At 43.1% G+C, this 13,435-nt stretch overlaps 1 protein-coding gene across 1 annotated transcript in view; it reads left to right on the plus strand.

Moving 5' to 3' along the window:
• camsap2a (calmodulin regulated spectrin-associated protein family, member 2a) overlaps nucleotides 1-13,435 on the plus strand; it is a 95,376-nt gene that overhangs the window by 53,612 nt on the left and 28,329 nt on the right. The window contains exons 5-7 of the mRNA XM_080732668.1: nucleotides 1,927-1,959; nucleotides 5,022-5,163; nucleotides 8,630-8,769. Coding sequence (XP_080588794.1) covers nucleotides 1,927-1,959; nucleotides 5,022-5,163; nucleotides 8,630-8,769 — 315 coding nt within the window. The remainder of the gene's footprint in view (nucleotides 1-1,926; nucleotides 1,960-5,021; nucleotides 5,164-8,629; nucleotides 8,770-13,435) is intronic.

The following is a 13,435-nucleotide window of genomic DNA, read 5'->3' on the forward strand; positions in this document are numbered from 1 at the left end:
CTTCTGCCTTATTTATCCAGAGGTGTTTCTCTCACTTAATCTCTCATCAGAAAGATCTTGACATGCAGCAGGTAACAGAAGTATAGTCAGTTTGGAAGCCTCTTTCACACAAGGAGCACAGTCAGGGAAGTTGCAGGCTTTGATGCCGTTAGTGTAGGATGTTCTTGACGGCACTCGTTTGAAGTTGAGCTCTCGCCGGCAACCTTGTCTTTGATGGCTGTTGGTGGAGTGGAGAATTGTGGCTTTTTAATGATGATCTATGACAGTATATCCTACAGAGAGGCTAATGTTATTAGATAATGTCAATACTGATTTACTACACTTCACTGTACTGGAGTCAGATTATAATTGTCAAGAGGAGGCATGGCTTAGTTTGCGGTGGAATGAGTAACTAAACTAAATAAACAAACACATGCACGAATGAGGAACACAGGCCTCACACGCGCACACACACACACACACACACACACACACACACACACACACACACACACACACACACACACACACACACACACACACACACACACACACACACACTCATGCACTCAGGCAGGCATGCACGGACACATTTCAGATAATACTGTGCCCACACATTGGAAGAACACATCTTAAGGAGTCGGTTTCAATGGCTGGCCCTATGCCAGAATCCACATGGCAGAGAATGTGTTCTAAAAATGTCCATGTTCTACCAAAGGGAATTAATCAAATGAACTGGAATTAATTGGTCTCCCTTTTTTAATGGAACTGACTAACACTGGCATAGGCTCTCATACACACACATTTCTGCTGATGCCTGTGATGTGATGTGTGGGTGACTGTGAACCGCTGAGCTCATCGCTAACATCTAAAACACTGCTTCTCAAGGTGGAGTACAGGGACCACCACGGGCAGGGGCGTCACACCAAATAGCAGAAGCTCACAGCGCGGCACCGAGTCTTCTTCTTTCGTGTACCATCGTCTTTGATGATTGGTTGACGACATTTCATTTCACAAGATTCCTTGTTACTTAGGGGAGTGCCGCGCTGCGAGCTTGTAGATCTGCTATTTTTGAAAAATCGTGAAAATGTGTGCCAAGAAACCTATGTTTCCATGTCAGTGATGCTCAAACCTTTTCATGTGAAGGACCCCCCCCATCTCAAAATATTTAGTTCCAGGGACCCCCCAGAAGCTAAATTTGAGTTACAAATGTCCACTTAAAAAATACATATATTCAAAGATTTGCGCACATTTTCACGACTTTTCAAAAATAGCAGATCTACAAGCTCGCAGCGCGGCACTCGGTGCCGCGCTGTGAGCTTGTATATCTGCTATTTTTCAATAGCTAAAGTTACTAGGGCCCCTCCACCTTGGGCCCTGGTAACTCAGTCCCACTTTCCTACCCCGTGACGCCCCTGACCACGGGGTCCAAAATGGACAATTACAGGTCTCTGAGAGGTCCCTGAGAGTGTACTCTGAGAGTGTACAAATGGAACCAAATATTTGGTTCCATTTTCACTCTCGGTTAAATAGGCCTACACACTGAGGAGTTTACTGTGTAGATCGGGGTTCCAGTCTTATTTTTAGTTCATCCATCCATTTTAAAAGTTAAAGGATTGCACTTAATTTTACCCAGTTTGACATGCATTAGGACCACGGACCCACATGATGTAAGGCCATTTTATCTTTAGGACCGCTTCAGTGTTAAATTAGACATAAGAGTCCATTTTGTACACTCTCAGAGTTATACAGACCCGTAAGGGTCCATTTGGACCCTAGTAGGCCCCGGACCAGCATAGTTATGTGAGAACCAGCTGGTTCTCACATAACGACTGGTAACGACTGCACTTAGAGATCACTGCAGTGATCTCTAAACTAACAAGCTAACCTATGTGTTTTCCTGTGTTGTTGTTGTTGTTGTTGTTTGTTGCTGTGCTGCTGCTACAGTCTCCAACCAAGTGGTACATGAAGCTGGTTCCTGTAAGTCAGCTAGCCAATGCTACGCTATTCTGTCATCTGTCTGTCCATTGTATCCATGGTGACCATATCATCATCCACTGGTTTTCCTCTGTCATGAGTCTCACTCCATCATTCAGTGTCTCTCTCTCTCTCTCTCTCTCCTCTCTCTCTCTCTCTCTCTCTCTCTCTCTCTCTCTCTCTCTCTCTCTCTCCCTCCTTCAAACTCGATGGTCACACATCAATTCGGTTCTTCCTTCATCTTATCTCTGACTCTTTCACTCTTTTTCTTTCTTCATCACTCTCTTCAGTATCTCTCCTTTCAGCCACTTGTGAGCATCAAAACCTGTACACTCCCCCACACGCACAGTCGCACACACAGCTTTTTCTTTCTCATTCTTTTTGCTCTCATACGAAATCCATCACACTTTTTCCCATCTCATTTTATTATTCAATGCAAACATAAACCAAGCATGTGCTATCTACCCTACACTGTATGTAATAACTGGGTGAAGTCGCAAGATAACAAAACAGAGCCCTGCACCATGAGCCCATAACTCAGTTATTGCGACCGAAGGTCGCAGTATACCATGAGGAATGTCGCAGTGACAGTCAGTCAGTCAGTCAGTCAGTCAGTCAGTCAGTCAGTCAATACACATTTTTGCAGTCTATGGGTTGGTTTCCTTGTCACTGTGACATCACAGGTGATATCACAGGTGACATCACCTATGTAAAAGTCCATATATGGGTATCCCTTTTATGCCCATATACTGTATGAAGATCCCTGATGTCATCGATATATATCACTGGCCAGATGGCAAAGGCATGGCCCATATCTATGTGGCTGGTTCAGATAGGGATCTCCATGTATGGGCATAACATATATTGTATGTATATGGATACATATTATTATTATTATTAATAAAGGATCAAATCAAATAAAAAGTTCATATATAGGCATTCCCAGAAACAAAATCCCTTCTATGCCCATATATATGGAGATTTCTGATATCATCAATCAGCAGGCCCTAACTGGCCCAATAGCCTGCTTTACACCCTACCTTCCCCGAAAACGTTAATATTAAGTCCATATATATGGATATATATAAAGGATACAATAAATAAAATGTCCATAGACAGTATGGGCATTCCCAGAGGATGTCTTTTTACCCTTATGCCCATATATGGAGATCCCGCAAAAAAAAAAGGATATTTACTTGTGACCCAAAAATGGGTCCTGACCCACTGTTTGGGAAACACTAATATACAGTATCTACTATCTATAGAATATTCCCACAGATCAGACTAAAAAACACTCAACTTAGTGGTGTGTATAGTTGAGCCACTTTATCACCCTCTGCTGGACATATTAGCAGTGAACAGTGACATATGTGTGAACAGCTTCAGTTTAACTACAATAACATAACTACCCTGAAGGTTCCAGCCTCTGTGAACGTCCTGTTTATAATCATTTCCCTGTGAAATTACACAAACTATCACAGAATCAACTGTTAGTAAGAGTCCTACAAAAAATACCAATATGACCTTTTCTTCCATTATTTCTACTTCAGGTTGTATTCAGTTTGTATTGATCCTATAGCCCTTCCCAGTGGTAAACCAATTAGCCACCATGCAGCAAATAGCAAACATAGCCAATCTACAGTACAAGCTCACCACGCATCGCCTCGAGACACATTGTGAGCTTGTAGAACGGCTACCGCTATTTTCGATCGACTATTTTCCAAAAAATTTAATAAATTTAAATTGAAATTGGTTAATACAGCTAACCAGACCATGTTTCTACACAGACTGGTGAAACCATCTACATCTATACCTCCATAGATTGCATGATGTTATTCTATAGCTCAGTGTTCTCAAAGTGGGGGCCAGGGTCTCTCAGGGTTCCTTGAGGGGTTCTACAGTAAACTGTAACTCTGATTTGGAACCAAATGGACCCGTTACTGTCAGAGTTAAAGGACAACTTTAGTTTAGTTACAACAAGGGTTCATATTTTATATTGTAATTAAAGAATATAAAAGATGAGTGTTAAATTGATTTCATTTGCTTCTTTCTATTGTTTTAGAGATTCTTATTTCAGTGGTTGGGGGCATGCGTACAAGTGGCTAAATATTAGCCTAGTTCCAGACCCTGAATCGCTAGCCACACCCCTTTAAATTTTTGTTTTGGCGATTCAGGGGTCTAGAATCGCTCTCATTGAAGAGGTCTTCCTCGTTCGAAAATCTGTACGGCGAATCAGCGTCGTGAATCAGCGTATTGTGATCAGCGTGGGTGGGGGTTTTCCAGAACTCAAAGTAAACCAGCGCCGCCGCCGTACAGTACCGTGCATCGTGTCACGGTAAAATGCAGTAAATTCACGGTAAAATGCAGTAAATTGCGATAAAATGCGAGCGTATCGATCTCGCTATGAAACACCAGTAGCAGGCATGTTATGTTGTGTTTGATTACTAGTTCGTAGTGCTCCTATTCTGCCTGTTTCTTTGGTTAGCAAGTAGCACTAGCAAGCAACAGGCTAGCCACTAGCCAGCCACACATAACAACACTACGTCATGTGTTGGTCAGACGGTGAACCAATCGCAGAAGACTGCCTCTTTGGCAATGCCCATCCCAGCAATCGCCCTGGGTGGGAGCGACCTCAGACTGAATAATGAAGTGAAACGAAATGTCAATTCAGGCTGAGTGTCAGGCTAGCTAAATATGTAATTTTACACAGAATAAGCCCCTTCCAAAGATAAAACGCAACCTTTCATGGTTGTGACTTATGGGGGCTAGAAGTGTTACTGTAAATGGCAATAAAGAAACTGCTGGCTTATTGTGTCTAAAAAGACATATTTAGCTACTTGTACACATGCCCCCATGCGTACGCATGCCCCACATTTTAGCACGGTAAACACGATAAAACAATAGAACAAAGCAAATGAAAACATTTTAACATTCACTTTTTCTTTTCACTAATTACAATCTAAAATATGAACCCTTGTTGTAAAAAAACAAAGTTGTCCTTTAAGGGTGATCCTTGAGAACCAGTGCTATAATAGCTCATACGATGTGTGTGTGTGTTCTTGCAGTCTCGCTACAGGAAGGAGCAGACGTCTGCCCAGCCCGCTCCGTGGATCCCCCTGGTGGAAAACCTGCTGAAGGACAGCATCGACGGCTCGGCCCTGGCAGCCCTGCTGCACTTCTACTGTCCACAGATACTGCTGCTGGACGGTACGTTACGTACACCCACCCACCGGGAGGCTGAGCCATGGTGGCTGGATGAGAGAGTGAGAGGGTGTCAGGGTGCTGTGTGCATTGTTAATTTTGTTGACTAGGACTAAAGACTAAAAGACTAAATGGTGTTATAACATGATTATTCAAAAGACTAAGACTAGTTTGTTTGTTTGTTTGTTTCTTTCTTTCTTTCTTTCTTTCTTTCCTTCTTTCCTTCTTTCTTTCTTTCTTTCCACGTCTGCTTGTTTGCCCATGTATCTGACTGCCAATATGTACAGTATGTTATTGTTTGTTCTAAGTCTGCTGTCAACAATCATCTATCTTACTGCTATTTCACATTAACACCGGCTAGACCATCCAGTAACAACCATATTGGTCATTCATCAACCATACTTCTCTTGACTTATAGATATTCACACACAGTACTGTCTGTACCCAGTTCAGAACCAGAACCAGTATTTACCGTTTACGATAGTGTTTTGCCCAAGGATTGTATATTCCCTTTTACGTATTTTCTGAATCTGTATCTGAATCTGTTTTATCTGAATCTGTATTATCTGAATCTGTTTTATCTGAATCTGTATTATCTGAATCTATACTATCTGAATCCTGTCCTCGAGTTGAAGAGTTTCCCATGACTGCCAGTTCCCACCGGATGTCGTGTGTGAGTTCCGACTGCTCCAGGTCGTACTGAAGTACTGCTAGCTTACATAACGTCTTCAGACTAGGATTCAAGTCTAAGACGTACAAGTGTGCACGTTCTACGAAGAAGAAGACACGTTCTCCCACCATGCTATAGCACATCTGATGCATCATACACGGGCCTTTCCCCTTGGGCTTAATCCTCTTCCAGGAGAAGCTCTCTGGATTGAACTTCCACCTATCGGTAAAGATACGGTCCTTAAAAGAATAACCCAGACCACCAAACATGTACAGCTCTCCATTGTAGGTAAAGGCCTCATTACCTGGGCGGACGATTGGACGCCGCTTTGCAGAGGGCGTGCCAAGCCAGCGGTTGGTCTCTGTGTCAAACACGCTGATGTCCATTTTGTACATGCTGATGTCTTCCCTCAATATAAACATCTTTGTCCCGATGATGGTGGCAGAGTGGCATGATGTAGCAGGTGTCAGAGTGGCTCCGGTGTTAATTAAAGTCCAGTTCATTGTGGTGGTGTCCAACTTGTGGATGTCATTCATGTCATTAGTACCATCATTTCCTGCATGAATGTACATGACCTTCCCCAAGACGCAGGCTGTGTGCTCGTATCTTTCTACTGGAACAGTCCCAGAAACCTTGGGCTTCGACCATCTGTGGGTATCGACATTAAATGCATAAAGCACATTGCAGAGCTTTTTTGTGGTTGAATGAAAGAATTGGAATGGGTGTGCAGTCATTCCACCCCAGACGTAGATGATCTCTTCTATTAGCACAGCTGTGTGGCCCTCACGCACTAAGGGAACATCAGTGGGACATTCTCCTCTTCCAGTTGTCACTGTGGGAAACTTCATGCAGCGCATAGACACTGTGTTGAAGACATTCAACTCAATCGGTTCCATGTTGTTATGTTTCTTATACCAATCAAACAAACCTCCAAAGATGTACACCTTGGCTCCTACTGTCACGGCACAAGCACGTTCAAATGGAACATCTTTTAGATGTATCGTCCAGCGCAACATTGTTCTAACTCGCTCTGAAACTGTTTCTGTCTTTGACTCTCAGAGTCTCTCCTGGTGTGTTTATGTCTTTGACTCTCAAAGTCTCTGTGGGTGTGTTTATGTCTTTGACTCTCAAAGTCTCTCTGGGTGTGTTTTTGTCCTTGACTCTCAAAGTCTCTGTGAATGCGCCTCTGTCTTTGACACTTAAAGCCTCTCTGGGTGTGTTTCTGTCCTTGTCTCTGAAATCTCTGTAGATGTCCTTGACTCTCGATGTCTATTCATCTTCAACACCTGCGGCGACTTCTATAGGCTGGTCTGACGTCACACCCTACATCCACCGTTGCCATGGATTTTGTACAACAACGATTAGCGCAGGCACAGATTGCACAGTGCTGAGACAGAAAGCGAGCAGTTACTCAAGTACTGTACTTAAAGGGGTACTCCACCACTTTTCAACCTATGTTCATATAATTGGTCCTCACTCAAAAATAGCTTTTTTCTTTTTTTTTCTCAGAGGAGGGCTGTGGGCAGGTCAGAAACCCATCGTCTTGTGACATCATCGATTGCCAATCCAGCTTATAGAAACTGCAGGCTTTCTATTCCTGAAAAGTTGCAATTTTAGAGTGGAAGCCATTGTTCTCGCGATAATAAAAATCTAAATACTTTTTTCAAAAATATTGATTACATTTGTTTTTGGGAAAATGATGATGTCACAAGACGATGGATTCTGAACTTCCCACAGCTCTCCTAGGAGACTTGGACTGAGTAGATTTTTTTTTGATATTTTATCATGAACATTAGTGAGGACCTATTATATGAAGACAGGTTGAAAAGTGGTGAACTACTCCTTTAAGTACAAATGTGATCATTTATACTTAGCTACTAGTTGCTCTGCAGATTTTGGTTATTCATACAAAAGATATTTTAGCCAATCAAGCTCTATTTTATACTTCCTTTCTGCTGACTGACAGCTGATTACAGCTGGCCGGGCGAGACTCTTGTGTCCTGCATAAACTAACGCTATGCTTCTTTTCTGTTGTCAAGGAGAGAGGAGCCGCTCAAAGGTGTTTGGAGAGAGAAAACATTTTTCATTTATTCAGAAGTTTTAATTAGCATTTGAGAAATATTCACAGATTCATACTTCCGTGATCAATGGCTAATAAGCAAAATAACAGGATTTTCTTACTTTTTCTTACTGTAATGAAGACAAGACAAGATGCAGCCTAATATTAATTTTACATTGTAGAGCCTAAGACCCTGATGTTAGATTATTGAGGGCAGCGATTTAGAAGTCCAGAGTTTGTGTTGGCTAGACTGTTCTCTCGCATTGCATTGCATTGCATCGCATCGCAATATTAATTTGGGATTCTTTTACCGCACTCATCTGTACATAGAGACCAATGTTAGTTGTCAAGCTCAGAGGATGGCTTGTTTTGAAGAAGATTTGCTCCTTTATAGCTCCTTGTCAACATTAATACGGTAGAAAACAGGAATTAATGCGTTGCAACACGCTGTTAGCTTGTAGACTGGCTTTCTTTGTCAAAGAGATTTGGTGTGTACACTAGAATCCTACCTACCAGCTTGGCTGTGCCCAGCATCTTGGGTGTACAATGGTCAGTATGGGCAATGGGTTTGTAGATACTTTCACTCAAGTAAATGTTGAATACCAAACTTGTACTAGTAAAAGACCATTTCTACACTAGGGTATTCATACTTTTACTTAAGTAAAACATGTCGGTACTTCTTCCATCACTGGTCTTGTCTCCTGACCAATGACTATGCTCCTCTGCTCTCCCATGCCATGCAGATGTGTGCCTGAAGGAGAACATGTCTCTGGGGGAGCGTCTGTACAACCTGCAGCTGATCCAGGACTTCTGCAAGGACAACCTGAACTCCTGCTGCCACTTCACCCTGGAGGACATGCTCTATGGCTCCTCCACTGTCAAGGTACGGTACTGCACCCTGGAGGACACGCTCTATGGCTCCTCCACTGTTCAAGGTACAAAGTACTGCTGTAACTCTTAAGAGTGTACAAATGGAACCAAATGGACCTGTTGTACACTCTCAGGCCCCTTTTCCACCAAAAGAACTTTGGTTCTAGAACTGGTTCTGTTCTACATTCTTGGAACCTTCGGAACCGTCGGCCATGTTTTGGTTCCAGTTCCGAACCAACTTCTAGGGTTCTGAACCAATTCATTTTCAGTGGAAACACTCTGAACTGGTTCAATATTAGTCTGGAGGAAAAATAACTGAACCGGTTCAACCCAGGTGGAAAGGGGCCGTCAGAGTTAGATTAACAATGAGGATTTTACATTTTATATATTGGGGTCCCAGGGATGTGTTCAACATAAATGTAACTCATAATCGCCGTCAGATGATATGCAATGGGCATAGCCGCAGGACGTCAGTTACAGCAAGGGGGGCTGTGCTGGGCCCCTCATGCACCTGCGCGGGTTTTATCGGGTTTTGTTTGTGTTTTTATCTGGTTTCCACAGTTTCTTTTTGAGCGGTGGTCACACCGTCTCCATAGCGTGGCCGTGTGTGTATCCGTGTGTGTCTGTCTGTGTGTGTGTCTGTCTGTATGTAGCCTCTGGTGTATGTAGCCTGAGTACCCTGTGTGACCAGAGAGGTGCTGTTGAGTCTAGTCTGCCCTGAGCATCAACTGCAATAGCAGTGTTGGCCTGAGTGAGCAAGTATGGCTCACACTCTCACACACACGGGTGCACGCCCCCCCCCCCAACACACACACACACACACACACACACACACACACACACACACACACACACACACACACACACACACACACACACACACACACACACACACACACACACACACACACACACCACCGCTCACTTCAAACTTGGGTTTGATTTTAGATAAATGTAACACAATCAAGAACTACACTTCCCCTTTCCCTCTCCACACACTGTAGACAGTGTGGACTGTGGAGACAAATCAAAAAGCCTAAATGGCGCACACACAGTGTGGACACGCCACTGACGCCAGTCAGCAGGATATATAGCCATACAGTATATTCATATAATCATTCAGTTCCCAACAGATCCCCAAACCTGTTGTTTTGTGGAGCGCTGCTTTCAGTTCATTCAACCTCCTCTCTGTGTTGGCTGGTGTCTGTGTGAAGAGACGCTCCACACAACGGCATTGCACGCTGAGAACAGCTGATATACAAGCTCACATCACGTTGCGGATGCAACCGCTGTGAGCTTTGAGATCTGATGTTCTCGGCCGTTCTCTGCACGCAACACCGTTGCGTGGTTTTAATTGCTTTGAATTGCTCTTCATAAAACATGATTCCCCCTTCCTGTCCGAGGAGATGGGGCCCAGCACCCAGCACCCCTAATTCCCGTGGTAATGGCAATGGGTTCTGAGGTTGGACACAGAGAGGTCAAATGAAATGTACAGTAAAGACGATGAGAGAAGCAGATGTACAGAGATGAAAGCACACAATGGTCCAGTGTGAGTGTGGTTGATGAGTGGTGACTCATGTTGTTAGAACACTGTTGGATGGAAGATATGGGAAAAACCTTTCTGTCTAAACTGATGTGTTATAAACCATCTGACTTCACCAACCTCACCACTTTCTTTCTTTCTTTCTTTCTTTCTTTCTTTCTTTCTTTCTTTCTTCATCAGTAGAGATTCATGCCAGGATTGAGCTTCAAAAGCTGGGGCAACCAGAGTCATCTTTGCATTAAGAAAGGGCTGGGGGGGAGCTTTTGAAAAAAAAATTGTCAAAAAAAAGGAGGGGACACTTTAAGATTAAGCTTTAAGATTAGACTCTGTTGGAAAGTTACCAAAATATAATACACTTCATGCCAGATGGCTAGCCATAAGCATGACTTGTACTCCAACGTTTATGAAGGAACAACATTTCAGCTGAAAAGCTTTCAGACTGGAACAATTCATATTTAATGAAAGGCGGGGGTGGGGAATGCACAAAGTTCACTTTGTGCCGCGCTGTGATCTTGTAGATCTGTTATTTTAGAAAATTGGTGGTCCCTGGCACAAAACATTTTCAGACGCGGGTCCAAATACATACTACTTTATTAGACTCTCTCCCTGTGTCTCTCTCTCTCTCTCTCTCTCTCTCTCTCTCTCTCTCTCTCTCTCTCTCTCTCTCTCTCTCTCTCTCTCTCTCTCTCTCTCTCTGACTCACTCCCTCCCACCCACTCATCATTCATGTCAGTGTTACCTAGTACACCACTCATTTTTTCCTCCCACTCTCTATTTCTCTCACGGTGCTATCATGATGAGGATGCAGAGAATAGAAAGGAAAATCAATGCACTCAAAAGTTTTTTTTTTTTTTTTTTGTAAGCTAATGACTTTCACTCCGCTACTACATTTCGAAAATAAATGTTGTACTTTTTGTACACTGGCCACGATTGCACAAGGAGCAAGTTGTCACCTCGACAGAGTGCATTCTAGTTTGTACTTATATATTCATAAGTTCATACTTGCAAACTATTCACTTGAGTATAATCTTACCACTGGGCCTAAGTGATTGATGAATATTGGGAGCCCAGTGCGTTGTGTTGAGGTCCAGGGACTGCTGCTGATGCTGTAATGCCATGGAAACTGAATCCCATTATTGCCATAGAAACCATTCTAAATGCATGCTGTGGCCCATTTTCATTCCTCTGGTGTGAGAGCAGCGTGCTGTATGTAGGTCACATGAGTTCACTCTGATAAAGATGGAAAACAAACGTTGTATCACGTCACTGCTACTTGTTACTTATTGTTTCAATAGGAGGCTGAGAAGATTTGTATACGTTTACCTATTATTATAGACTAATTAGTATAAGATTATTGTAACTTGTTTTGTAATGATTGCTTTGCTGTTCAAGTTGTGACTCACAAAGTCACCTCTTCATCAGTGTGCCTTGACTGCAGAAACGTGGGTGGAATAGATTATGATGAAGTAGAAAATAAGTGTACAGCTATGCTTTTTTATTCTTTATTTATTATGTACATATGTTACTCTAGCCAACCCCAGGGGAGGGAAACAGAAAAGCTGATTTATTTTATTTAATTTAAGTTTATTAATTCACTTACATATCGCATAAATAATGTAGCTAGTAGCTACTGTATATTTGCTACCTCACCTTAGTCCAAAGCACACATTCAGAAGGTTTTCGAACAAAGGCTTAGCCAAGCCTTTTTGCTAGTACCAGTTTTCCACTCGTGTTGAGATATGGTGATGGTTGAAATCCCTCAGCAGTGCAGTGCTTGCAGGCCTGAGGGTTGTAGCCATGAGAACAATCCTGAGCTGGTGGCATTCAGTGACCTTGACCTAGATTTCAGACAGACAGACAGACAGACAGACAGACAGGTAGACAAGCAGGCAGGCAGGCAGGCAGGCAGGCAGAGAGGCTGATTGGAGTACCCTGGCTAGCAGCGCACCGTGACCCATCATGCTAATAGAGACCTTATTCATAGAGATTAGACTGATTGGGTCTGGGAGTGGAGGAAGAGAGGAGAGACGGGTGTGAGATACTGTAGACTACAGACGAGATGGAAAGAGAGACGGGTGGAGTCTGTGGAAAAAGAAATGAAAATGAAGATGAGGGAGGGAGGGAGGGAGGGGGTGGAGGAAAATACATGATTGAAACCGGCAAAAGAGCAGAGGTGAGAACACACCAGACGGATGGGGACAAAAGAGAGAGAGAGAGAGAGAAGAGAGGAGAGGAGAGGAAAATAGATTTCTAGGGGAAAAAGAGCTGCAGAAAAACGAAGGCAGCATCCTTTGGGAACTTGGTGACGTCTTAACATGTTTACACACGCTTATCACTGCTTTGCAAGCATGCCTATGCATTCGTGCGCGCGCGCACACACACACACACACACACACACACACACACACACACACACATACGGTATGCACATGCACACACAAGCGTGCATGTGCGCTCACATACGCACTCACACACACACACACACACACACACACACACACACACATACACACACGCATGCACTGGCATTTGAAAAACAACATGAACATAATAGTGTCTAGGGATGGGATGATAAGCGATGTTATCGTTTATCGTGATAAAAAACAGATTTAATTTATCGTGATATCGTCCTCCGTCATGCACTGGGATCAATTCACCTTTTATTTGCTGAGCGAGCTGCATATCCGGTACCACTTAAACCCTCTATAATTGGTAAAAGATACTTATAATATACCTGTACGTACTTGATGCAGTCTTTTTTTCACTCTATCAAATGTCTTTGCCAAAAAATAGCCGCTCTACAAGCTCACAACGCGTCGCAACGCGACACATTGTGAGCTTGTAGAACATTCCGCCCCAGGCTTGTAGAACATTCCGCCCCAGGATAAAGGATTTCAATTATCGCGATAATATCGTAAATCGCGATTTCTTTTGTCACAATAGTGATATGACATTTTCGTCCCATCAACCTTGTATTTCCAAATTTCAGCTTTCATCAACGGCCTACTTCATCACACAATAGTATCAAGAGTGCAAAGCAAAAGCAGTGAAAATAGTTTGTGGATCGGCTATTTTCTCACTATTTACAATCATAAGGAGGAAAAAAAGGGAACAGTTTTGGACATCCAAGGTTTCC

This window comes from Nannobrachium achirus, assembly GCF_963921795.1.
Source record: "Nannobrachium achirus genome assembly, chromosome: 1".
Classification (NCBI taxonomy): domain Eukaryota; kingdom Metazoa; phylum Chordata; class Actinopteri; order Myctophiformes; family Myctophidae; genus Nannobrachium; species Nannobrachium achirus.